Below are 26,777 nucleotides of genomic sequence, written 5' to 3'. Positions count from 1 at the left end.
ACCAGAGCTCGGGCTGACGCACGAAATGGGCGGGTATTCGGGTCCATTCTCCTCCTCCGTTGGTTCGCTCGAGGGGCAGGTCCTGCAGCCTAGTGGTGGAACACCACCAAGGCAGGTGATGTTTGGATCTCACAACGAGGGCGACTGCGAGGCCTCCAGCTTATCTCGTTATAATCATATAGCGAGTGACCTGGTTTCAGCACCGCGAGCCGTTAACAGCTCCCAAGCAGAGCCCCGCCCACACAGCGGGCACACAGCAGGGCGCAGCCGCGCCGTTATAGTTTCAGCAGCTCTACCAGACGCACAGTCACAGAGAGGAGCTGTCCAAACATTCAGCACTTTGGCCGCGGACGACCACAACAAGGCTAGATAGAGGAGATCCGGGAGATCCCCTTCTGAACACTGCAGGCACACACACATCTAAGTATTTAATTCAGGATGGCGTCAACATGTGCTGGCCTTTACATCCTCCTCCAGCTTCTAGCTCTGAATGCAATATGCCCGATCTCTGCCTTTCCAACACCTGCCGCCTCCTCCGTAGATGATGGTGAGTTGTTCATCAGTGGTTTTTTGCGGTGCTTTTTTCTTCTCCAGGCAGAAATGTTGTTGAAATGATCGTATTAAGATTCAGTTCATTCTTATTTCAGTTATTTGATCAAATATCGTGGATCGGTGTTAAAGTTAAAAGCCCATATGGGATGCTTCGTGGGTTGAAATAAGACGGGATGCAGAAACAAACAGAAAGGGGTTTCCACGTCGCTTAAGCGAGTTAAAGGCCGACTGTGTTCTATTTTCGCCGCAGTTTAAGCTTTTGTTTGGTAATCCGATTAAGCTATATATGCCTCTGTATGTGTAGCCTAGTTGTGAGTTGACAGTTTGAAACTTTGCAAAATAAACAACTTTAAAAAAACACTGTCACCCAAATTCATCAAGTAACATTTCTAATTGAATTTACATTGATTTTCAATTATACAAGATTAGCCTATATATCCTAATTATTAATAATAACAGTAGCTATACCTTATTCTAAATTCAAATTGGATGATTGCATGATATTGTTTTTTGGGTTCCTTTGCAGATAAATTTGTTCACAACAGACAGTTGACAGAAGAAAGACCACTACAAGAGCAGGTAAGCCTTCCCTCATGCTTCCCAATATTATCCAATATCCAATATTATCCAATATCCTAATATCCAGCTAAATACTGTATATCTTATGGCCACTTGTCAAGCAAGCTATAGCTACAACAGAAGTTAATGATCAGAGGTTATGCTTACTGGAAATTCTGAAATGTTTGTCGATTCTTCAGATTGCTGAGGCAGACAGTGTGAAGGCTGCAATACAGTCCATACAGTCCGCAGGTAACCAGACCCCCATCACCAATCAATATCCCCTTTTCATCTATGAGATTCTTATTACAATATAACACAGCAGACATATGTATAGATTTCATACCATGCATTTTCAGTCATTATTTGTTTTATCTCAGTACATGCTTCCTTTTTTTTTAAAACCATTTCCCTTTTGCTGTATTCAGAGACAAAGACTTCCACTGTCCCTAAGGACACAGCGTCAGAGCCGGACAGTGATGACTTCACTGTGCTCAAGTCCTTGGCCGAGGGTCAGAGGTTAAAGGAGACCAATGAGAAGCCAGTCAGCGGGGAGCAAAGCGAGGAGAAGTACGTCCCGGATGCTTCAGATTCCACCAAGAGCCGTCGTCTGGCTGAAGACTACGACTCCACCAAGAATGGAATGGACGATGGCAAGTATCAAGGGACACACGATATCCAGCCTTGGTACCGTGTAACTGTAACAGTGTAATAGTATTTAACCAGACCCAAGCCGGGTACTAATTTGGTGGCTTGAATGTGCTGACTTTTGACACCTTGGTGAGGCTGTTGTGTCTGTCTGTCCTCTGGGCCTGCCGGTGAGGTCAAATCTTAAGCTTAATTTTGCTTACTGGCATGGCGAGGCGTCCAGGCAGACATTTTGTATGAAGGGAGAGAGACAGAGAGACAGACAGACAGAGAGAGAGAGATGGAGAGACAGAGATAGAGAGAGAGGGAGGGGAGACAGAGAGAGAGAGAGAGAGGGGGAGACAGAGACAGAGATACAGAGAGAGAGATAGAGAGGATTATCTTCTTTTCTGCCCCATGACATTACGGTCAATGAAACACTAAGCTACCACATAGCTCCAACTTCCGGTTGCTTTTTGCAACAATTCGTATATAATACATGCATAAATAATGCACATATGAGTGTTAGTTAGTTGTCTTTGTGTTGGTGTTATATAAGGTTCAGTGTCTCATTAGTACATGGAACCAGGCTGTGCTGAGCTGGCTGGACATATGCATACTCCCACTATGATGAATCATATTGCAATATTGCAGAACCTCCTCCTCATGTTGTGTCTTAAAATGTGCTCATTAGCAAGTGTTAATTGTTCCCCTTCATTCCAATTGCATTTGATCAGTTGCCACAGCACTGCATATATGTAACTTGATACAGTATCTGCACTGATCATCAGCATAATGCAGTGTCTGAGCTGAAGTGACTCATGTTGAAAGTGCTGAGTATTACAGTTTACCTTTTCATCTTGTTGGCTCAACTGTGACAAAAAGCCAGCTGTAGCCAAAGTCTAAATTTGGCTACAGCATTTGGCACAAAAATATCCATAGTATTCTATGGTGAGTGACCGTCTTTACATGCATTACGTGATGTGCCATATGGGTAGCGTAGAAAGCAGATGTTTTTTTATTATTATAATAATAATAATGATAATGGTAATAATAATTAATATTATTATTATTATTATTACCCTTATTATTATTATTATTATTATTATTATTATTATTATTATTATTATTATTATTATTATTATTATTATTATTATTATTATTACTATTATTATGTTATTGTTTTGAGACACACTGCTACAGTACAAACCCACAATGGACTCAGTAATGCACATAGAGGAGAGGAGAGGAGAGGAGAGGACGTATCTGATCATTAGTATCTGTCAGATCTGTGTTACACCCACTGAGGTGGGAGTGAGTTGCGGCAGAAATGTCTTTGGTTTGACAAGAGGATATTATCAAACCACAACAAAATGGGCAACAGTGTGGGAGAATAAAAAAGGGAGGGATTCTGTGAGCTCAGCTCAGAGCATACAGGAAATCATAGCCATCTCAAACCATCGCATGAGCATGAGCCATTATAGTCTTCACATTATAGTAATGACACAGCCTTGGTAGGCCAATGCTTAATTTGTAGTCAAACGGTGGTGTTGCGCCCTTATATAGCAGATCTATAAGCTCACAAGATTGTAGATTGTAGATCTGCTATTTTCGGCTCGCGACACCATCATACAATAATGAAGTATATATCAGGCATAAGTTATAACATGACTAACGTTTTTGTGGTCTTATCTCAGATGAGCCAGAGAGCTTCCGACAGGTGGACGGTACCCCACTGACTGCAGAGGACATCGTCCAGAAGATTGCCAACAAGATCTACGAGGAGGACGACAGAGGGGTGTTCGACAGGATTGTCTCCAAGCTGCTCAAACTGGGACTGGTGGGTTCTGCATCCTGTAGCCTGACTGTTTTCCCAGTTGGGATGTGGCAAATACTCACCAATAATTTCTACCTCCCCTCTCTCTCTCTCTCTCTCTCTCTCTCTCTCTCTCTCTCTCTCTCTCTCTCTCTCTCTCTCTCTCTCTCTCTCTCTCTCTCTCTCTCTCTCTCTCTCTCTCTCTCCCTCTCTCTCTCTCTCCCGCTCTCTCTCTCTCTCTCTCTCTTACTGTCTCTCTGTACTGTAGATAACAGACAATCAGGCAGAAACCCTGGAGTACCAGGTAGCTGAAGCCCTGCAGGATCTCATTACTAAGAATGCAAAGAACAATGAAATAGAGGATCCAGAAGGAGATTACGCAGCAACCAAGGGAGAGCAGGATGACCAAAGCACTGATGCTAACATGGTACAATCTGCTAAAACATCTCATGATGATGATGATGATAATGATGATGATGATGATGATGATGATGATGATGATGATGATGATGATGATGATGATGATGATGATGATGATGATGATAATGATGATGATGTTAATAATGATGTTGACACTGATGTTAATGATGAATGATGAATGATAATAATGGCAACATTGTCTCAATCTGCAGGACATGTCGGAATCGCCTAGGCGTCAATATGATGAGGAGGAGGAGGAGGAGGGCGATGGGGCGGATGAAGATGAGACAGAGGACGATGTGGAGCGGGGCGCAGAGGGAGAGGAGGACGACACGGTGGACAAAACATGGAACGGAGACAACGGCGAGGGGAACGAGGTGAACCCAGAGGATGGCCTCCAGGACCTCCAGTACTTCCCCAACTTCTACCGCCTACTGAAGAGCCTGGACTCAGGTGAGCCCCACACAGACAGGACAAAGAGCCAATGGAGTCCGTGACCTCTTTGAGTCCATGAACTCTATGGTCGCCGTGTGGATTATTGAGTGAATGTGAGTCTCCCGAGGCCCGTGGGTCTAGTTGGCTCAAAGGAGACAGCTGGAGAGGTTGTTGTCATGGCAATGATGTTGTGAATGTGAATGTGCATGAGTCACTTATTTCCATCTGTTCACTCACTTGTTGCCTTTGTTACCCCGTGGTCTACTCACAGGAGCTACGGATGAAAGGAGTTGGCCCACTCAAAATTACACACACACACACTGTATTGTCACAACCGTACACCTCACACATGCACACACAGACCAATAATTACATAAGCAATAATACAATTACGCACGACAATATGTCCTGAAACAGGAAAGTAATGGACGAGGCAGAGGTGAAAAACACAATACATAGCGGAGTGGAGTTCCCTCCGCCATGTCCATTGTTATTCCTTTTCAGAACTAATTGGAGGTTGTGCTAGCAACGCAGTCACTCATATTGCAAAGTATTCAAGTTTGATTTAGCAAGTATTTTTTTACATTTAATGTAGGGTAAGTGATATCTTGGTAATATTTTTTTTAAAGGTTCAAGTACTGTATTCTGATAGTAATCATTGCTACAGAGCGTTTGTTCGGTCACAGGGGTCTCTCCAGCTCTTCAGTAAACAGAATATAGTACATTTTCAGGAAGGTGACACATTTTAAGCCAATCAGGAGAGAGCACTGAAAATGCATTTTCTGTTTAATAAAGAGCTGGAGAGACACGGGAGACTCCTTTTACTGAACAAACACTCTATAGCAATGAGTACTATCAGAATATAGAGCTATATTAACACTTATTTTAACCAAAGTAAATCACTTACCCTACCTTTAACTAAACTACTGTATAAAAATCAAACTGGTTAGCTAACTCGTTAATGTTGTTGGGGTAATTGTCACTGTACATTTGCACATATTATGTGAAATGTATTAGGAGCAGTGGATGCTATAAATACAGCGCCTGGGGACTAGTTAGGGGTTAAGTGTCTTGCTCAGGCACACTTCGACACATAGACAGTATCTAAGATATTGGATGGTAAAACAAATGATTGTTTTGTTTTTGTTTTTTATTGCCAATATCATGTAATGCTTTTATTGTTTACTGTTGTTTTACGTTAGCTGCCACATGACATAACTCACTGATAGTGAGCTGGGGCTCTGGTTTGCTATCGATCAGATTTCTGACAGCCAATTATTCACCCAGCCCATGGTAGACTATGTGGTATGAATGCAGTTTAACCTGAGACATTAAGACCATGAGGCCGATTCTACAAATGCCTTCTAAATCAGTAGTTCTCACACTTTCAAGATTTTTCAGAAATGTTCAAAAATAGCAGATGTACAAGCTCTCAGCGTGGCACGAAGTGACGCACTGTGAGCTAGCATAGCCTATCTGCTATTTTTGAATAGCCAACGCTAAGAGATGAGAGATGAGATGAGATGAGATGCTTTCCTGGTTTTAATCGGTCAATATGTCACGACTCACAAGCATTGTTATATATTACATATAGAGAATTAATTAATGTTGACCAGAACTACGTTTGAGCAGTCCCAATGTATGATTGTAACTGGCAACTTGCCAGCCAATCAGAAACCAGTACTTTTCATGGCCATGTTATGATAATATTTCAATCACTTATCTCCATCATCCTCACACACTCATCTCCATAACCAACATCCCCACAATACAATGTTATATCAGTGTAAGAACAAATATGACCTTCGATGGGAAATCATTCCTGATCATAATTGACTCCCCATGGTTTGCTGCTGCAGAACAAGATGCCCAGGAGAGAGAGACGCTGATCACCATCATGAAGACCCTGATTGACTTTGTGAAGATGATGGTGAAATACGGCACCATCACACCAGAGGAAGGAGTCTCCTATTTGGGTAGGACTAAACAGCAGAACTGTTTCTTTAACCCATTAAGACCTGAAGCCGATTCTACAAATGTCTTCTAAATCCTAACAGTTTTTTGAAAAAAGAAAATGATGTTGCTATAATCAGTGGTTCTCGAACTTTTTCATGTCAAGGACCCCCAAAATTATATGTATTTGGCCGCCATATTTTCTCTTTAAAACAATATATTTTCCAAGATTTGCACACATTTTCACGATTTCTCAAAAATAGCAGATCTACAAGCTCATAGCGCGGCACTCCGAGCTTGTTTATCTGCTATTTTTGAATAGCCAAAGTGTAAAAGAATGCTTTTTTAGCTCATCAAAAAGTGACACAGATGCGTTCCACGTCTTAATGGGTTAAAGATAGATGGAATCATTATAGAACAAAACATTACAGATGGAAACATTATAGATGGCAAATTTGCGAGCAGATTGCAGTCCTTGCAGGTTAATAAAAGGATTGTGCATTATTGGTAGACGAAAGGGAGGATTCACTCAATTTGTTCAGCTTTTATCCCTCCAGATGCCCTTTTGATTGTGCATTTTAGTGTGTGTGTGTGTGTGTGTGTGTGTGTGTGTGTGTGTGTGTGTGTGTGTGTGTGTGTGTGTGTGTGTGTGTGTGTGTGTGTACTGTACAGCATGTTTGTCGTGCGTGCGTGGGTGCGTGCGTGCGTGCGTGTGTGTCTATCTGTCTGTGTCTTTGTGCATATGCATGCAGCCAAGCCATTGTCTTTTATCTGCCAGTTCAGTGACGTGTGAAGCCTGTTCAGACTGATTAGCGTCAGGGACAGCAACGCTTTTTTTCCCTTTTTTTTCCAACGTTTTATGACTTATCTTCTCATCCGGTGACTGTCTGATTGAAAGGACAGTCTTCTGCAAAGGACAGATGTCACCTATCTCCCTCTGAGCCCTGATGACCCCCAGGACCAAACATCTCTGTCCATCCAAATGACCTTTCTCTTTCTGATATTCGAGACTTTAGATTGATACAATCTAATCTGGCTTTACCAGTGCGTGTGTGCGTGTGATCGTGTGTGTGCGCGTGTGTGCGTGCGTGCGTGCGTGCGTGTGATTACACGCACTCAATTAAATACAGAGTGAGAGTGTACAGATTGACCCCTATGTGTTCAAGAAACACTTTTGCTTTACAGGAACTGTACTGTGACAAAGCATATCATTATCGGTAACAGGAGTATTCAATAGTCCTTGAACTGACCCTCCCACACCAACCAGCTGCGCTGACAGCTGATCAAATGACCACATCCACCTGACACAGACAGAGGAGATGCAGGAGGCAACAGCAGTATGGCTTCATGCAATTATACAGTACAGGGGGTTCCTTGACAACCATTTGGATGCATAGGCTGCGGAGGGACGCTAGGATGGAATTGCACATCACCTAGCAACATGTCATCGTCTCCCCCAGTCATTTAGTCGTCATCCCCCACACACGTCATACATACACACACAATGTCAATCAAAGCTAATCTGCCTCAGAAAGATAAAGGCCACGGGCCCTTAGGGAGAGGGAGTCAGGGTAGGAGGAGAAAAGGGGGGAAGGGAGGGAAGCAGGGGGGCAGGAAGAAGCTGTTGTGATAAATGGTTTCCACTGTGCAACAGGTGGGCTGCTGCAAACAGCCAGGGGGTAGGAGCTACAGTATTAGCTAACGTGGGCAGGAGAGAGCAGAAAGGAGAGACATGGACTGGGAGATAATTAGGGAAAATGAAGAGCCTAGAGATAAAGATGAGTAATGAGGTGAGAGGGAACGAGAATGAGCAAAATAAGTATGCCATCATTATCATCATAATGTGACTCCTATTCTTTGCCAAAACCCACATTCTCATGATAATAACTGTGAGTCATAGAGACAGCAGAGGACTTTCAAATGGTCATACATTAAAGTCTAATATAAACATTATTTTGTCCCATTTCCTCACCTACAGAGAACCTGGATGCCATGATAGCCATGCAGACCAAGAACAAGCTGGGCAAATCTCTTGGCACTCCTGATGTCACTAGAGCCTCTGGTAAAAAAGACACAACATAATACTGCAAGATAAAATGTAAAACAAGAAGTGGAAGAGTGAGCAGTAGGTCCACATCATTAAAACACAGGACATGGAGAGGGATTTTGTGCGCCGGAGCAATTTTCCCCATCAAACCACGAGCAACAATGTCAAATGACCTGTTCCTGTGCCGTGCCTATTTAATTGTCAGTTTAATTTAATTGAATTGTCAATGCTGTTGCATTGTTTCTATAGTGACCAGGCTATGAGAGCCAGACCATGCCAACAGCCTGTGTTGTCTTAAAGGCAACAAGCCAGCATACCCATTCACTTCTTAAATGGCAGTCAACCTAATAGTGTTGTGTAAATAGGCTAATTTAAGAGTTCATTCAAATGCGGGACAATGTATTATTGCTGCAGGACGCGGTACAAAAGGTTAAACTGCAAGATTGTCCTGCATGATTTGGGACAGCTGGTCGTCCTCTCACAGACACTGAATCGATATTTGAGTGGATTGACTGAATTTAGAGTTAGAGCGTTGTGTGTGTGTGTGTTCCAATAACAGTTTTGTTTGAGGTTTTGCTCATGTTATCCCTGCCTTTTCTTTGCTGTAGGGAAGAACTTCGATGAGGATGACAACACCAAAGCTGAGGCAGCTAAGATGCAGAAAGAGTATGAGAACCTAAAAGACTCAACAAAGGAGGAACAGCCACCAACTGAGACCAGTCAGTCCCATATGCATGATTAGCTCACAGTAAAATGTGTTTAAGTGTTTAATTTAATTTTTCTGTGATCCTTGCGGTCCATTTTTACACTCTATGGTTAAATCAACACTCTGGATTTTACTGTGCGCTTTGTTCTTGGATTTGATTATTTGGGGGGAGGGGGGAAAATATTGCCACTTCTGAGCAAAACATACACTATTATGTGCCTGGTTGACAATGTGACTCAATGATTTTTATTATGTTGCCATTGTTTTGTGATTAACATTTGTCAAATAAATGAATCATGAAGAATCTTCAAATATAGCTTATTCATAGTACAGCCATAATGTTGACTCCACTTCAATGAAAAGTCTACAATAAAATAGTTCTTACGTACAGGAAGTGTTCAGGTCGTATACAACTCAGATCAGTGACAGTTATGTCCCAGTTCTGTCCTGAACTAGGTCAGTCCAATAACTCGCCTATCGGCTCACACACACATGCACGCACACACACGCACAAGTAAACACATATTGTTTATGTAGGCAGCTGTATATTGAATATAAATTTCCACCGGAAATTAAGTCAATAGTGAGTAGATACTGAGATCAATATGGCTATCAGTATGTTAACAGCATACAGTGAGGAAAGGGCAATAATTCCCCTGATTAAAAAGCATGTTCATACATCATTATAAACTAGATTACTGAAGTTTAAACCATAGACAAACAACAATCTAATCCAGAATGGTTATTAATGTCATCTTTCATCTCAAACCATGTACCTCAGTGCTCCATGGGTTTATAGATGTATTAAGGGGGAAACGCACAGGGCCAGGGCCAACTCAGAATGTGCATAATGTGTTCTAGAGTGCTATCAAATTATAATGAAACTATGACCTTTTTTAGGTAATTTATTTCCATTGTTAGTGTAATGGAAAAAGCGCCAGGCATGTATTGATTTGAGAATAATTCAGTGACGTGAGTAATGAATTAGCCTTGACTAACCCACTATTGCGCTTTGGTGCAAACCTGTGTATTGCAGGAAATATAGTATGCGTTATTATGTGTATCTTATTGTATTGTACATTATAATCTACTTATATTCTGTATATTCTAACCTACTTATCCATCATAATCTATAAACTCATTTTGCTTTGTTTGGTTTCTCTCCCAATTCCAGATCGTCCTGGCAAGTCAGAGACATATTTGGAGGCCATCAGGAAGAACATTGAGTGGTTGAAGAAACACAGCAAAGACGAGGGCAAAGATGGTGAGACACTCAACCTATAATACTGTACAATGATATATGATACATCAACCTTACTGTACAATGATATATGACACATCAACCTTACTGTACAATGATCTATGACACATCAACCTTACTGTACAATGATATATGACACACCCAACCTTACAGTACAATGATATATGAGACACCCAACCTTACTGTACAATCTGCATTTGCACACAGCCATTGACCATTACCATGTGCACGGAACAGCGAAGCCCGTCTTTCGATTTCACCAAATCTCAGCTGTTTATTAGCGTTTTTTGTGTAAAAGAATGTCGCCATGGTTACGGCTGCCCAGCTGTGGGATGGCCCCGTGAGCTATGGGACGAACTGCCTCCCGGGTTGCCAGATCATGTGCACATATCCCCCCACGGGTATGGCCTAGTGATATATGACACACCCAACCTTACTGTACAATGATGATTATATGACACACCCAACCTACTGTACAATGATAATTATATGACTCATCAACCTTACTGTACAATGAGATATGAGACACCAACCTTACTGAGGTATAAGACAACCAGTAATACTGTCCGATGACATATGAGACACACAACCTTGCTGTACAATGATTTATGAGACGCCCAACAATGAGCTATGAGAAAAATGCAAATAGGACACAAGCCTTTACAAGGCTAAGACTTTAGCCTTGTCAAGGCAAGGCTAAGAATTTCCATGATAGTCAGTTACCCTCCAACACAACAAACAAATTCTACATTTCTCGAATATCAGCTACAGAATGCATACAAATGGAAACACACTCTCACTCATGCTAGCATCTCCTGCAAACAGGTCACAGATAGGTCTATGGCGACACACCGAATAATTATATTAAAGCCTCTTTTGTTCGTCCCTATTTGCAATTAAAATGAGCATGGCGAGGGAACAGAGATAGATGCTTTATGCTCTGGCCTCATGAATATGGATGAGCTTTTAATGAGCTTTAATGACCCTGTTCTAATTGCATTGATATGGCTGCATTCTTCAGAGACAAAGGCCTATTCATGTCTTCCCTCCTACCTGGTGTGGATTTTTAAAGAGTGCACACACATGCTAGTGTGTGCGTGTGTGTGCGTGTGTGTGTGTGCGTGTGTGTGTGTGTGCGTGTGTGACGTTGAAAAGTGTGTGGGCAGACTAAGTTAAGTGTTTGTGTGTGTGTGTGTGTGCAGAGCAGAATTTAAAATCTAGATAAGGATGTTGTTTGTGCTCTGATGAGTAAGCCTAAATGTCGATGCAGGTTCTGGGAATTAAATTTGAATCGTCAAAAACATAGAAATTGAAACTTGCCAAAGTAATAGACTGGAACAAAGTTACAGGCCCCAAAAAAAGGATGACAGTGCCAAACTTAAAAGTGCAAGTGATATTGTTTTCCCTCACTTGCACTTCCATTCGCAGTGTGTGATTTCAACTTCCAATTTGTAAAAGCCGCTTCTAGTTTTTAACCTACAAAGCAACCAACATCCTCATTTATTACCATACTTCCACTTTCTCTGTCAGAATTCATAGAGAAGCAGAATTGCTACAAAGTAAAATATGTCAACACCCAGTGGTGCTTAATTAAGAGAAAGAGTGGTATGGCTCGCTACCTATGTGGAAAAGTACCTTAAGATGTTAATGAGTTATTCATCTCTACTGGTGATGATGACCACCATATGACAGGTAAAAAAATCAAACCATCTCCAAGCCCAACGATTGTTAATGCTCATTGGGCTGATACATACGACTGACTGCAAGTGTGACCCAGATTCCTGTGAAGACACAAATAATTCCTGAGGAGGACTATATTAATAGCTGCTTTATCCTCACCCATGCACAGTCAAATCCAGGTTTTTACTGTGCAGGGCGGGAGCAGAGGGCCTGGGGAAGGACGGGAGAAGTGAATGACCAGTGCTCCTCTCCGTCCTGACCCAATACAACCCGCGTCATTAGCATTCTAGTGTGTGCAGCGGGTGTCTGGGAGAAGAGGGGCCTCCCTGCCTGACTATCAGTGGTGTGGGCAACACACACACACACACGCGCACACACACGCACGCACGCACGCACGCACGCACGCGCGCACGCACGCACACACACACACACACACACACACACACACACACACACACACACACACACACACACACACACACACACACACACACACACACACACACACACACATACACACACACACACTGTCATAGCAGGGGACAATAATTTCTGGTAGAGTATGTGAGAGAACCATTAAATAGCGTACTTCTCTCACTCTCCCTGGCGAGATAAACGTAGGTTAAGGTCAACAAATCCCCTTCCGTCTAATAACGGTGTCATAGAAACAGAGTGGGCAATAAGCAGTTATTGTGTTTACTCTACAAGAGTCCTCCATTAGGACAATCTGTGTCTGTGTGTGTGTGTGTGTGTGTGTGTGTGTGTGTGTGTGTGTGTGTGTGTGTGTGTGTGTGTGTGTGTGTGTGTGTGTGTGTGTGTGTGTGTGTGTGTGTGTGTGTGTGTATGCATTATACACATTCACCCTACATGGAGTAGCCAGAGGAACAGATGGCAATGCCTGAGTTGTCCCGGTATTGAGTCACCATAGTGCAACAGTAAAAAATCATTCTGAATGCAATCACAGTTTGGTGGGAAGAAAAAAAACCTACGCTCTTGATTGTGGTGTCTTCACATTTTGAAGCTACAAAGTGAACTGTTAAAAGCTAGAAACAAAATCATTGTATAGAATATGTTCAATTCAAGTGTCTATACAGACTGGTGCATGATGAAGTTATGTGATGTAAAATACTGTACATATAACAAGTTAAGGGTTGATCATAAGAGGAAGGTCGATTATTTCCTGAATGATAAGGAATAATCCATGATAAGGTGTGTGGTGATTGAAAAAATAATAATTCATTGTCTGTACAAAGACTTGAATTGAAAATGCCCTATACAGTGATTTTGTGTCTAGCATAGTCACTTTGCTAGACACAAAACTACAATTTCACTCTGTAGCTTCAAGACTTGGAAGACGCGAACAAAATCAAGTGGGTAGTTTTTTCTTCACACCAAACGGTGATTGCAGTCAGTGTTATTTTTACTGTTGACAAACTGGAGAAATAAGTAGCTTACTCTCAGAGACAGTAGTCTCTAATGTGTTTGTGTTGGTGTTGCTGTGATGCATAAACAATGGATTAGGCTGTGTTCATCACGGAATAAAAGCACCTCCTCATTACACCTTTGTCTCAAATGACAACAATTAGGCGATAACATGGTATAATATATATCTAGTACATTTGCATGACCATTTCATATCAGATATGCAGTATAGAAAGGCATATTTAGGTTATATCATTTTAGCAAGCAGACAAAGTAATCTGATTTGGTGATGAAAATGTGTAAAATATAAATCTGAGCCATGACATTGTTCAGGGTGTAAACCTGGACACATCAATAGGCATTATTAGAGCTACAATTTAATGTATTACCATCAAGATGATGTTTTGAGCGTCTATCTCTTCCTGGAGCTAGATGCTCGAAACGTCACCTTCAGCAATACATTGAATTAACCATGGGAGCATGAGCCAGTGTGCCGACTCTATTTTTATATTTTAACATATTCTTCTGTACAGCAGCGTTGATTTTGACAGCAAATTTTGATTTAGTTTTAGTCATAGTCTTTTGAATAAAATTCCATTTAATTTTAGTCATATTTTAGTCATCTGAAATGGTTCAGTTTTTGTCTAGGTTTAGTCGACTAAATATCATAAGATTATAGTAGACTAAATCTACAGTTGACTTAGTTGATTTAAATGTATTTTGGCGGTGCCTTGATGGCGTCATAGTGGCTGATTTTACACTTGGTTGCATGCTGAAAATAGCCGATCTACAAGCTTGAGCTTGTAGATCTGCTATTTTCAGAGCGCGATCCCCGAGACCAAACATAAAATGACTTGTCTTTTAGTTTTACTGGATCTCTTCTCCACTAGTCCCTCTCCAACATTTTGTCTAGTTCTTATTTGTTGACGAAATTGTCATTATATTTAGTCATAGTTTTAGTCATAGTAGCTTAGTTTTTATTTCATTTTTATTTCGTTTTTGTCAGTGAAAAAAGGTAGTCGACCAACATCTTTCGTCATAGTTTTAGTCGACGAAATCAACACTTGTGAATGTATCGCTTGGATGTGTGTGTTACACCCTCTGACTGGATAACCACGATGGATTGACAGGCCATCTTGTTGGTCTGACATCAGGTCATGTACAGCACTTGAGCAGAAACCACAACACTCATTTTACATGTGACCTTAATCCGTCCTGGTACTCATTCTAGTTTTACCAGATTATGACTTGTTTGGGTGTCTCCTCTCAAAGCTTAAAGACTCTCAGATGTCTGGTGGTCCATATATTTCATTAAGATCAGCCCATTGCTCCCGATTTAAAAGCTTTACTGTACATGACGAGCTTTAGTGGTCAGGAACACTAGTGCCAGTAAGAAACTCGTATACCGCTGTGACTTGGTGCTGCAAATGTACACTTAATGATAATGAATAGAAAATCCTACAGTTTGTAGTCTAGCTGCTTCTCTGATAGTTCATGTTGCTTCCAGGGTAACAGTTACAAACAGGAAGTTCGCAGAGGTTGTAACGTTCAGGACAGTTGATGTTATTGCCTTCAACTGTCTATAATAGTCCAAGATTATGACCCATGCTTCCTGTGTCTGGCCCTCCAGATTATGACCTGTCCAAACTGAGGGACTTCATGGACCAGCAGGTGGACTCATACATCGAGAAGGGCATCATCGGCAAGGATGAGGGGGAGACCATCAAGAGGATCTACGGCAGCCTGTGATCCGAACACGAGCCACAACCCAATGGTTGGCCTCTGGCACACAACTGAATCTGAATCTGCGCTGCAAGAGTATCTTAAATATCCACTTTTAAGTCCAATAGCATGGTCTAGCAGTGGATGCAATTTTGTCCAATAAGGCAAAGTATTTACTGTTTATTTAAAATCAACCATTAAGGGGAACATTGTGTATGACATTCCCCATATATATATAAAGGAGGAATGTAATAATATTTATGCTATCAATTAAAAAAATCAAATTATTAATTACAAACAAATCAATTAATCAATGATTCTTGCACACCAGGATGGTGGGATACGTTTTTTTTTCACACATTGAGAGAAAACAAACACGTATTTGATCTAATCTACTTACAGTATGCAGTACATACAACTAAATGATAGTATTTACTATCTTACAGACTGAAACATGACTGTCTCTGGAATTAATAGTAAATGGACCAGGGTTCGTTTTGTAAAAGAAACACGGGGGGGGACATTTTCTTAACCACTTAAGCCCTATAATTCTTCCTACGATGAATAGCGGAAATAGCCCGTCTACCACTCACAACGGGTCGCATCGCAATGTGCTATTCTCGCATTTATTTTAATTTAAAAAAGTGATACATTTTTGGAACACCAGGGATAATAGTTAACATCCTTTTTTTTGGTAAATTGTGTTATTATCAAACATATCTTGACAGTCTACATTTGTAGAAAATGTATGTAATTCAGTCTGACCAAAAGCAGGGATGAAAAATATCACAACCGGCAATAAAAAACAATGAACAGAGGGGTGGATATCGAAAGCAAAGGCATGGATTTCCCCCCCCCCCCACCCCCTCCAGCAAATCGAACCCTGTTTAAGACTTTCTATAAGGCTTTCTATATGGTTTGCAATATCTTTTTGCAACCAAGTACACATATTCATGCTATGTAATCTGTCTTACGCTATTATGTTTCCTTTCCAGCGTATATGTGAGATCTTAATGTATCCTTGCTTTGGACTCAACCAAAAACAGGTTTGATCAGTACCATCTGTATGCCCGGCCTTCTCTCTCTGCTTCAATTTGTCTGGTGCCCACTAGAGGGCAAACTCTGTCTTTCCTTCTGCATGTCTCGGTATATGAAATATTTACATTTCTTTAGAGACACAAAATGAAGTATTTTTAAATGTAAATATGTGATTTTTTCGTATAATGTAAAAGCAATTAAAACATTGCCTTTCTTTACCTGTGTCATTGTCGTGGTGGTGGGGGGGGCATGCAAATTAGCACAAAGAAAACAAAACATAAAATCTAAGACTTTCTTCATGTTTAAATAGGTATTTATTATTCTCACACAGAAAACAAAACAAACAAAAAACAAAGTGAAAAGCACAACAAAACAGCCATTTCAGATACAGTATTCCACACACAAATATGGTACATTCACACTTTAAGAAGAGGAGTCCCTTCTGTTCCTAAAGTAAAGCTTCTAATGGGTAAACAAAAGGTTAAAAGGCTTGAGTCCATCCACAGCTTGTGGTTGGGGAGTGTTCATACAGAGAGGAAACACTGATTGTAGGAACAACTCATATGTGTCTTTCCATCGGTAGTGAGGGGATTTACGTCACCAGAAGCTGTTAGCCAGGATATCAAGCTAACCATCCTGGAATTGCGCGTGTGTGTGTGTGTGTGTGTGTGTGTGTGTGTGTGTGCATATCAGTGTGTATGAGTGGCAGAACAGCTGAGAATCATAATGGTGGATGGTAAGATGAGCATTGATATACAATTTTTCTCCCTCATGTCTCCCATGAATTGTACATAACCATAATGAATGACATTTACGATATCAATTTTAGTAACAGCGCCATATTATCAATAAATAAAAGGCAAAGATGAGACTGTGTGTGTGTGTTTGTGTGTGAGAGTGTGAGAGAGAGAGAGAGAGACAGGACTGTAGGTAAACAAGCTTGTTCAGGTCAGCTCCTGGTATGAAGACGTGGGGGCTGTGTAGTCCTCTTCATTGTCCCTGCAAACACATACATCTTTAGTAAATTAAAGTAACACAATTTATTCACACGTGCACACGCACGCACACACCCAACTACTATTATATGGGGATCTCTGGCAATTTGTATTTGTATAAATTGTAGCGTTTGCCTCTTTTGCTAATTCTATAAAGTGCAAATTCCAGGGCAAATGACATACCTACTATTTTTCAGCAGGCCATTTGATAATACTAGTCCGCTGGGCATAGGGCTCAAGTCTCTCTTTCTTATGCTCACTCCTTTCAATTAATTGGCCACCGTGGTGCTTAGTGGAGTACATGTGAATAATGAATGAGGCCAACCCTGGAAGCTCGCTGTGTTGTTGTCCCCTGACCCTGTTCTGTTCTTAGTCGACTGCCCATCTGGCCTCATACAGGTATCTCAATACATAATGTCAGTATTCAGGCCTTTATCATCCTGTTGGAAGTTTTATTTCAATTGTCTCTACAGTCCAGGAAATGTTTAACCCGTTCAATCCAGGAACGCATCTCTGTCATTTTAGATTTATTTGGCTATTCAAAAATAGCAGATATACAAGCTCATAGCGCAGCACAGAGTGCCGCACTGAGCTTGTAGATCTGCTATTTTTGGGGGGGGAAATTTAAAATGTGCACAAATCTTTTAATATATATTTTTAAAAGCGTTTCTAAAATATTTTGTTCCAGGGACCCCCAGAAGCAAAGATTTGAGTTACAAATGTTCGCTTTAAAAAATTATATATTCAAAGATTTGCACACATTTTCACGATTTCTTTTCAAAAATAGCAGATCTACAAGCTCATAGCACAGCACTCTGTGCCACGCTATGAGCTGGATTGAATGGATTAATTCTGTACTGTAGGGGGGGGGGACATTTCAGCATCTGATGAAACATGACAATGATGAGAGCTCAACCCTGAAACGTGTTTTCATTTCTGCAACGCTGAATTAATTGCAAACATATTTTGTACTGTAAAGAAAAAGAGTCATCTTTAAGTGAATGCAACCAGAGCATTGAATTCTAAATTCCTAAACCAAAAAGAAAAGCCATTTGCAAACATTTAGGCTTCAACGCACATCTCTTTCTCTATAGTCTCTAGGGCTCTTTTTCTAACAACGGTTCTTAGTGGCTAGTTCATGAGTCAGTCTAACACTGGCTGGTAAGAAATGAAAATAAAAACAAGGTAAAGTATGAAAAGGAAATAAGGAAGTGACCATTGCATTGAAGACGAAAACTGGCATTGTAGGAAATGCACTTTAAAGAGATAGTCAATTATGACTAGTAAAAAAAAGTGAATGACATCACACCTCTACAAGAATGTAACACTAAACATGTAGGACAATCTGGCACAAATTTAACAATGGTACACCTTAATGAATGCATGTGAAATTTGAACCTCGTTTGAAACCACCTTCAGTACATCCCAGAGCTACATAATTCCTTATTTTATATTGTATTAAGCTCATAGGTCTGCCCGGTAGTTCAGCTCATAAAAAAAGATATGTTTGTTTAGTGGAGAGGAAGTTAAACTGACATGTGGTCCGTTTGCTCTCGGACAGTGTGTAAACTTCGCTGAGTGCTTTTTGTTTGAGTAAACGTACTCTTCCAACAATGGCCAGTTGGCCAGTCTTTGACCAGGTCGCAGAGAAGATGGCTCGACAGTCAATGCTAAGCATGACTTTGCTTCAACTGGTAAATAAAACATCTGAAGCCCCACAGAAAAAGTTGATCTGACAAACATATTGCAGTCTTTGTGAAGCCTAAGCCCAAAAGTTACAACTAGTACATCAAGACAAGGTGCTCTGAGTGTAGGGCTGTACCTACTGTATACTTTGTTGTGTACTCTATAGATCTGCTATATTAACCAGCACACAACTAATTTAAATCAGGCTGTAATAGGCTGGAGGTGAGGCACAGCAGCCTTGTATGCCAATACAGAGTTGAATTTGATGCGAGCAGTCACCTGTAGCTGTTGTTTTTTCCTACTCAGGAGGAGCATAATTTAACTCAATGCCTCAAAGTAAATACCTGACTTCTATATGGCAAAACATTATTCTATATGTTTTTGCAATATTATCATAATCAGTCAAAATGCTATAGTAAATTCTCTGGTGATTAAATTGAATTGATTCCCTTATTAGCAACGTGTCATTCGGTATGGCTTGTTGATAATGCAAGAGTACTTGGAGTTCTGTAACTGATAAGATACACATAACGGTTCTACTTATTCATGGGAACAGATCACATTGGAAACCATTAGTAGCTCACGTGACTGACTTGTTACTAAAAGGGTAATGAAACAGTATCCTGGACTGCCATGATGGAGACTGGTTTAACAGCTACCCCAGTCTGCTCAGTCCATTTTGACTACACATGTGTGGTTCTCAAACGTTGTCATGCTATTCAAAAACATCTACAAGCTCATAGCGTGGCACAGAGTGCCGCGCAATGAGCTTGTAGATCTGCTAAAAAAAAATATCGTGAAAATGTGTGCAAATCTTTGAATAAATATATTTTTAAAGCGAACATTTGTAAAATATTTTGTTCCAGGGACCCCCAGAAGCAAAGATTTGAGTTAGAAATGTTCGCTTTAAAAAATATTTATTCAAAGATTTGCACACATTTTCACGATTTCTTTTCAAAAATAGCAGATCTACAAGCTCATAGAATATGTATTTGGCCGTGACTGGATCCCCATCTGAAAAGATTCTGTGTCAGGGACACCCTTTGTGTCAATGCCCCCCCCCCCCCCCCCATTTATGTTGTTAAAATATTTCAAAAGTATTCACAATGTTTTGAAAATAGCAGATCTACCAAGCATCGCGGCGTGTTGTGATCTTGTAGATTGTCTCTTTTCAAATAGTCAGGGTTACAGTGGTTGAACTGATTCTGATGCTGTTTCAACGCATTTTATTAGCTGGGGACCCCCTGGAACCCCTTCAAGGACCTCTGGGGGTCCCCATACCCCACTTTGAGAGCCACTGGACTACACAATAAATGGATTCTGGATTGGAACTAGTCCAAAATACCAGATCTGGGCCTTTAACAGGGTAGTCAGAGAGCTAGTTAGGCGAATTGGACTACGATGGAAACAATCCCTCAGGGCTTTTTGTGTTATCCTTTTAGCATTATTGTAAAACTGTACCTCTATACTTTTTGCAAACTGTTAATAAAGTATTCAATCAATCAATCAATATGAATTGTTGGAAACAAAAGCCTCTGTCTGTAATAGAAGATGTGGCTTTGTGATTCGAGCCCAATTAAACTTCTGTTATTGACAATGGGTGCATGGCATACCAGGCAACTAACCTAACGACAGAGCGCATGTGAGCATGTTGTTGTCTGTCTCAACATGCAATGTCAGGGGAACATGTTTGTGCCAGATGCGGACCGCTGCAATACCTCAAATCTCATTCTGAATCAAAAACAGTAAAGTCCTGAGTGTTCCTTTAACTTGGAGAGTGTAGAAGTTGCCCTGTAACCAAGAATCACATTTTTTATCCTCTCAGAGTTGAATTAATACTGAGGATTTTGCGGTGTAATGGACCGTTACATAATTCTGGCATCTGGGTGACTATCATTTAACAGCAGATTAGCAAAAGACCATTACGGTGCGTTCACACGGGCAGATTAAAAGATACATGCTACCATTCATTTTCTGACGTTTGTAGCTGTAGCTCTAGCGACAAAGATACAAAGCTACAAATTCAAGTTGAGCTGGGTCCAACTTCCAGATACAAAGATACAACTGTAGCTCCGATGTCCGCATGTTTGATGACGTCAGAGACAACACACATACAAAGCAACACAGCGACAAAGATGCGGTGTATTTTTGTATCTTTTAATTTGCCCGTGTGAACGCACCATTATGCTTGGATTATACATCCTCCTACCCCCTGCCTTAATTCCATTGTGCACCCCGCCCCCTACATTTCCTTACGTTTTTTCTAACCTCTAACCATCCCCTTCACCCTCCTCCACCATCAATGACTGAGGTCAGGAGTAAACAGTACACACAACTGGACATGGTCCTAAAGTTGACCGTGAGAGGTCACGAGTTTGACAATAACGGTGCCACAAAGCCCGTGACGTCTCTGAAGCATCCATAGTCAATTCAAAAGCTCTTAACAGAAAAGGCAGAACCACAGGAGGTTTACAGAAAGAGAGTAAAGACGTCTGCATCGACAGCATCTTCTCCTCTATGCCTCTGACACACACAGTCTCCTGTGAAACGTGCAGACACACACGCAGCTGTGGCAGTGTGGCACACACACTGAATAAGGCGTGCGCAGACATACAGTATGACTCAGCATTTGTGAGCACAGTGGCCAATCAGTCCTGGGCCCACTTAAACCTGGGCTCAAGGGCCATCTAATATGAGTAAAACTGACATATTAGGGGAGCACCAATAACAGTTTTTCATGACATACGAGTGGTTTGTATTTGAGTACTACTCATTTTCAAAAAAATGTCTATTGTTGTCATTTTCTTTTTTCTTTTTTTATGCAACAACTTTTCACATTTTTGTATACAATGTATACTGGATTTAGCCCTGTTTGAAGTAGCATAAGCATATCCTAGAATTATAGAATTCAATCATTACTGTTTAACAACAATGTGCCTGTACCTCTGGGTTATGGGATCTAAACAGCCACTACATCCCTCCTGGTAATGGGATCAATGTGCTTAGAAAGACAGAGCCATTGCTTTGGGTTATGGGAAAGATGTCAGTTGTAAACAAAGCGCTTCGCAAGTTGTTTTTACTGGGGACAAGCGGCAAAACGCTTCATAGTGCACCTTTAAGATACTCCAAAATCACTGACATTTTGGACACAAGGAACTGGATAGTGGTGAGCATTCAATAAAAAAGGGGTTCTTGCCATCGGTGAGCTTCACCAATACAGAGTATTTTACCCTGCAATCTCTGGCGTGTCCCAGGCCACTTCCTAGGTCTCGGACCTCTGAATCATTCAGCCCCCCCCTTACGGTGCCCATGCCAAATACAAACCAGAGGAGGGCAGCTTTCATGCTGATGGGCATCTGTGTGAGGCAAATGTCAGCAGCACTCCCACTCAGTATGACACTGTCTGATTGGACGCCAAGCTTATGCAAACGCAACACTGATTGGGCTACAGGTCACAAGGGGAGAACAAGGCCACTAGGCCAGCCTTATCTTTGGCTTATTTTTTTAATTCACTTTAAATCAGGAAAGAAAGCCAGGGTGGGCAGAACATTTCTGAGATGTGTGCAGAGCTCAAGGTGTCTATTCCCCAGACCTACAGACAGATACATGTGTAGTGGTTCGCCGCCTCCTCCCTGTGTCTGAGTGTAGGGATCGCCCAGCGTGCTTCAGCAACCTCACCTTACTTCCTCCTCTTTAAGCCTGCGCGCCGCCTGCGTCGACTGTTTGATTTGCAAGTCCAATCTGTGTAAGAAGTCTTTGGCCGACAGCTCCTCTGACTGGGGCCGCGTTGGTTTGGAGGTCTCCTCGGGGGGCGGGGAGGGAGCGGGCGAGGGTTCCTCCGTGTCCTGCGTCACACAGGGCGCGTCAGAGTCTGACAGGGAGGCGGCCTCCCCTTCCCCGTCAGGGGACTCCAGACTGAGTCCGTTAAATATGTAGCGTTTCTCCGACAATACCGGGATGCTGAGGAAGTTCCTCAGGAAGATGCACTCGTTACTGAACATCTTGTTGGCCCTCTTGATGTGCTCCATCTGCAGCAGGGGGAAATGAACCGTCAGTCATTTTAGTAGAATATATACAAGCCAACCTACATCACACATCAATCACTCTGAGTCTGACCACTCTGTATGTATAAATTACAAAGTTACAATGCACTATATGTCAGGCTAATGTTCAATGACTGCTAATTTACTGTATGTTTAAGCTAACATTATTTACAATATAAATGCAAAACCAAGCAACTATACATATTACATACATAATTACCATTAGCCCACTTGTATTGATGTGTGGTATGTTAGCTAGTAAGCAAGTGAAGACATGTCATGTGATGTGAGACTACAAGGACACATTCCGATGTGGAAAATGTTCATTCCAGCCAATAAGTCAGTCCAAGAGGCTGACTCATTCATAAAGAGCTGTGTAGTGTTCAAGCACAAACTGCAGGCCTATTTGTGTTGACCGGAATGCTTGCTTGTCTAAGCAGGTTCCCCAACCCTGAACTGAAGCTCCACGCCAATAATTGAGGAAACGAAGATGAATGCAAACTTAAGCACCTGGATTCGTACTGTAATGAGCCACAACAACTTCCTAGTCAAATTCTAAAGCCGTGGTTCTCAAAGTGGGGTTCAGGGACCCTCAGGGTTCCATGAGGGGGTTCTACATTGACCCTTACAGGTCTGTAACGCTGACAATGTACTAATGGAACTGGTTCCATTTGTACACTGTCAGAGTTAAGGGGTCCTTAAAAGGTTTGAGAAACACTGTTCTAAAGGATACAGCAACAGTTTGGTGATTAATTCAGTGTTGCAGCATCATTGATCCTATAACTCTATGCATTGAGCACAGCCATAGGCCTGTCTGAAATAATATGATAGTTCCTGGTTCAATGCTGCTTTGAGCGCAGAAGGTGAAAGATATTAAGGGATGTGAGTCATTGAGACCAGTGAAACTATGTAGGTGTGATGCGGTTTGCTAGGTACTAATCTAGGATCAAGACTGTCACAGATGTATTTTAGTTTCTGAAATTTGCTAGATACGAAAGTAAAAGTCACACTCGATCAAAATCAAATACATCTACGATAGTCTTGATCTAAAGGCTACATGTATGATAGTCTTGATCCAAGGCTAGGTAGGTAGTGGTACACCGTACTAGTACCCGTTAGATGATGGAGTGACGCACGCATCCCTGGCCACTGATCAAACACACACGTCATATTAAATATAGACCTATTTATTCAATTTCTCAGATGAAAACCATACAGCCCAATTCATGAAAACTTGGCCACGATGACAAGTCTTACCGTAACACCATATTTGAGAGCAATCCCCTGCAGAGTATCACTGTCTGTAACCCGATGCTCAATGAATTTCTCCCCCAGAGAAGCGTAGACGCTGGCGGTGCTGCCGTACGAGCGGATCTTGGTCCGGGCCAGGCTCTGGGACAGCTCGCTCTCCGACTCGGACCCGGACCTGGACCGTGGAAAGATGGGTCCGATGGGAGCGATGGGACCGAACCGTCCTCCTCCTCCATCCCCCCGCATCGGCAGGACGGGCGAGAACTCCGCCATCTTCTCTTGAATAAATAAAGAGCGTGATTGCTTGTTTTAAAAAGGGACTCACGCAGCGGCGGGAGGGCTGGTCGCCGCTCTTTCAGGCTGCGGGGCGGTTCCAGTCTGTTGTTTTGTTATGCATCCCGGCCAGCCGAGGTAGAATGTGACATGTTGTTTCGGGGTCCACTCCACTCATGTCCTCACGTTTTCTTTTTCTGAAATAGATCCGTTACGTTTACGTAAGAACGTAAAGAGCGTCCTACCTCGCGTGACGCAGCACGGCGCCTCTTAGTCCCGCCCACACACCCTAGTTGGATAGTTTTGTCATTTAGCCCTAGGGCGGCCCATAGAGTTATAATGTATCCCAGACATGGGCCCTGACAGTGAACCTAACTAAGACTAAAATCATGATATTTCAAAAAAGATCCAGCCGCCAAAACCATCAATTTTTCCTAAATACAATCCCACTAGAACAAACAAAAAACTATACGTACCTTGGCCTAAACATCAGCAGCACAGGGAACTACAACCAAGCTGTAAAGGACCTGAGAGACAAGGCAAGAAGGGCATTCTATGCTATCAAAAGAAACATAAAATAGACATCCCAATTAAAACCTGGCTTAAAATACTGGACTCTGTGATAGAACCAATTTCCCTCTATGGTTGTGAGATCTGGGGACCATTAGCAAACCATGACCTTGAAAAATGGGATAAACACCAAACCGAGACCCTACACACAGAATTCTGCAAATCCATTCTCCGTACCCAGCGAAAAACACCAAATAATGCATGCAGGGCAGAATTAGGACGATACCCACTAATTATCAAAATAAAAAAGAGAGCACTTAAGTTCTACAACCACCTAAAAGAAAGCGACCTAGATGCACTCCATAACAAGGCACTCACACACAGCGAAACCCTAGAGAGATGCCCCCTCAGCCAGCTGGCCCTGGAACTCCGGGCACAAACACAAACAGAGCCACGAGATAGAAAACCCATTGGACTAAACCAAATTATAAAACAGCAAAAGGAAAACTACCTGACACACTGGAAAGAAGCAACACAAAAGCAGAGTAAACTAGAATGCTATCTGGCCCTAAACAGAGAATACGCAGTGGCAGAATACCTGAGCACCGTGACTGACCCAAAACAAAGAAAAATCTTAACTAGGTACAGACTCAGTGAGCACAGTCTTGCGATCGAGAAAGGTCGTCACAGGCAGACCTGTATCCCGAGAGAAGACAGACTATGCACCCACTGCACACAAAATGAAGTGGAAACCGAGCTACACTTCCTAACCGTCTGTCCATTGTACCAAGACATCAGAGACACATACTTCCCACAGATTACAACCACACACGGAGATTTTGAAAACATGACCAATGACAAAAAACTCCCATATCTGCTGGGCGAAGTACAACAATGTGCAAACACAGCAGCAAGATTTGTGAGTTGCTGTGATAGGAAAAGGATATCAAACGGAACACAACCACCCTAAAGACTAATCATTGTGTATATTCCGGCACTATACCTGAACCCAGTGATCTTGGTACATAGAAATTGATCTATTGAAGATTCTGACTTTCAAATGTACATATTTTTTGTTTTGATTGTATTGCTGTATTGTTGTATTGTGCTTTCTGCTTTGGCAATGTAAACGTATGTTTTCTCATGCCAATAAAGCCCATTGAATTGAATTGAATTGTATGCCTCTAGGCCCCATATACTCTAGCCTAGGGCCTAGGCCCCTAGCTGGGAGGGTATTCATATCTCTCAATATCTTTTAGTGGTGAAACAGGTGGTACTACTACAGAGACATGAAGGTTGGTTATCGGTATTAACATATCACCATGATTATTTTTTTACTTGTATGGGACATGACAAAACACAGACAGGACTGAAAATTGACCAAGGACAACAAAAAACAAACAACAAAACAGCATTTAACACAGACAAAAATAAAGTAGATTAAAAAATAACCAGGATACAATGGGGCGGGGTTAACTTAACTTGCTCACCTCAGAGAAGGAGTATTTCTTTAGGATCAGTCTGGGTCAAGGGATGTGAGGGTGTTTATGAATGTGATAAGTGGTTGCCATCTGTCATAAAAAGTGGCAGTTGAGCCTCTTAGAGAGTACTTTACCTTTTCCGATGATAGAAATGGCATTAAGTCCATGAGCCAGGAGGTGGTGGATGGTGGGCTTGGGCTTTTGTTTTTTTGGCATGGTGTTAGGTATGTACCGGCATAAGGTTTTCAAAAACACCATGCGAAAAATCACCAAGTGCACAATCTTGATGATTTTTGACGAA

At 41.7% G+C, this 26,777-nt stretch overlaps 2 protein-coding genes across 2 annotated transcripts; one reads left to right on the top strand and one right to left on the bottom strand.

Annotated features, from left to right (window-relative positions):
• Positions 1–151: 151 nt before the first annotated feature.
• Positions 152–16,320, top strand: scg3 (secretogranin III). The gene is made up of 12 exons (XM_080429747.1): positions 152–547; positions 1,079–1,131; positions 1,311–1,362; positions 1,539–1,763; positions 3,435–3,577; positions 3,822–3,980; positions 4,186–4,426; positions 6,268–6,384; positions 8,340–8,423; positions 9,017–9,127; positions 10,289–10,378; positions 15,108–16,320. Exons 1-12 carry the CDS (start codon positions 439–441, stop codon positions 15,224–15,226), a joined length of 1,503 nt encoding a protein of 500 aa, XP_080285873.1. The 5' UTR covers positions 152–438; the 3' UTR covers positions 15,227–16,320.
• Positions 16,321–16,528: 208 nt separating this feature from the next.
• lysmd2 (LysM, putative peptidoglycan-binding, domain containing 2) lies at positions 16,529–24,679 on the bottom strand. Its single transcript, XM_080430227.1, has 3 exons — positions 24,219–24,679; positions 22,597–22,946; positions 16,529–17,236 (listed from the first exon to the last, which is right to left on the bottom strand). The coding sequence occupies exons 1-3, from the start codon at positions 24,483–24,485 to the stop codon at positions 17,182–17,184; spliced, it is 672 nt and encodes a 223-aa protein (XP_080286353.1). The 5' UTR covers positions 24,486–24,679; the 3' UTR covers positions 16,529–17,181.
• Between the last annotated feature and the right edge of the window lie 2,098 nt (positions 24,680–26,777).

This window comes from Gymnoscopelus braueri (assembly GCF_963280865.1).
Source record: "Gymnoscopelus braueri genome assembly, chromosome: 1".
In the NCBI taxonomy this organism is placed as follows: domain Eukaryota; kingdom Metazoa; phylum Chordata; class Actinopteri; order Myctophiformes; family Myctophidae; genus Gymnoscopelus; species Gymnoscopelus braueri.
Note: the sequence above shows the minus strand (reverse complement) of the source record. Positions and strands in the feature narration are given on the sequence as shown.

What these genes read in the sequence shown, in the direction of transcription:
- scg3 (XM_080429747.1), top strand. Translation starts at nt 439, where the DNA reads ATGGCGTCAACATGTGCTGGCCTTTACATCCTCCTCCAGCTTCTAGCT. An exon ending in CGCCTCCTCCGTAGATGATG is followed by an intron (nt 548 to 1,078) that starts GTGAGTTGTTCA and finishes GTTCCTTTGCAG; the next exon opens with ATAAATTTGTTCACAACAGA. An exon ending in CAAGAATGGAATGGACGATG is followed by an intron (nt 1,764 to 3,434) that starts GCAAGTATCAAG and finishes GTCTTATCTCAG; the next exon opens with ATGAGCCAGAGAGCTTCCGA.
- lysmd2 (XM_080430227.1), bottom strand. Translation starts at nt 24,485, where the DNA reads ATGGCGGAGTTCTCGCCCGTCCTGCCGATGCGGGGGGATGGAGGAGGA. An exon ending in CTCTCAAATATGGTGTTACG is followed by an intron (nt 22,947 to 24,218) that starts GTAAGACTTGTC and finishes CCCCTGCTGCAG; the next exon opens with ATGGAGCACATCAAGAGGGC. An exon ending in CTTAAAGAGGAGGAAGTAAG is followed by an intron (nt 17,237 to 22,596) that starts GTGAGGTTGCTG and finishes ATGTGTTTGCAG; the next exon opens with GGACAATGAAGAGGACTACA.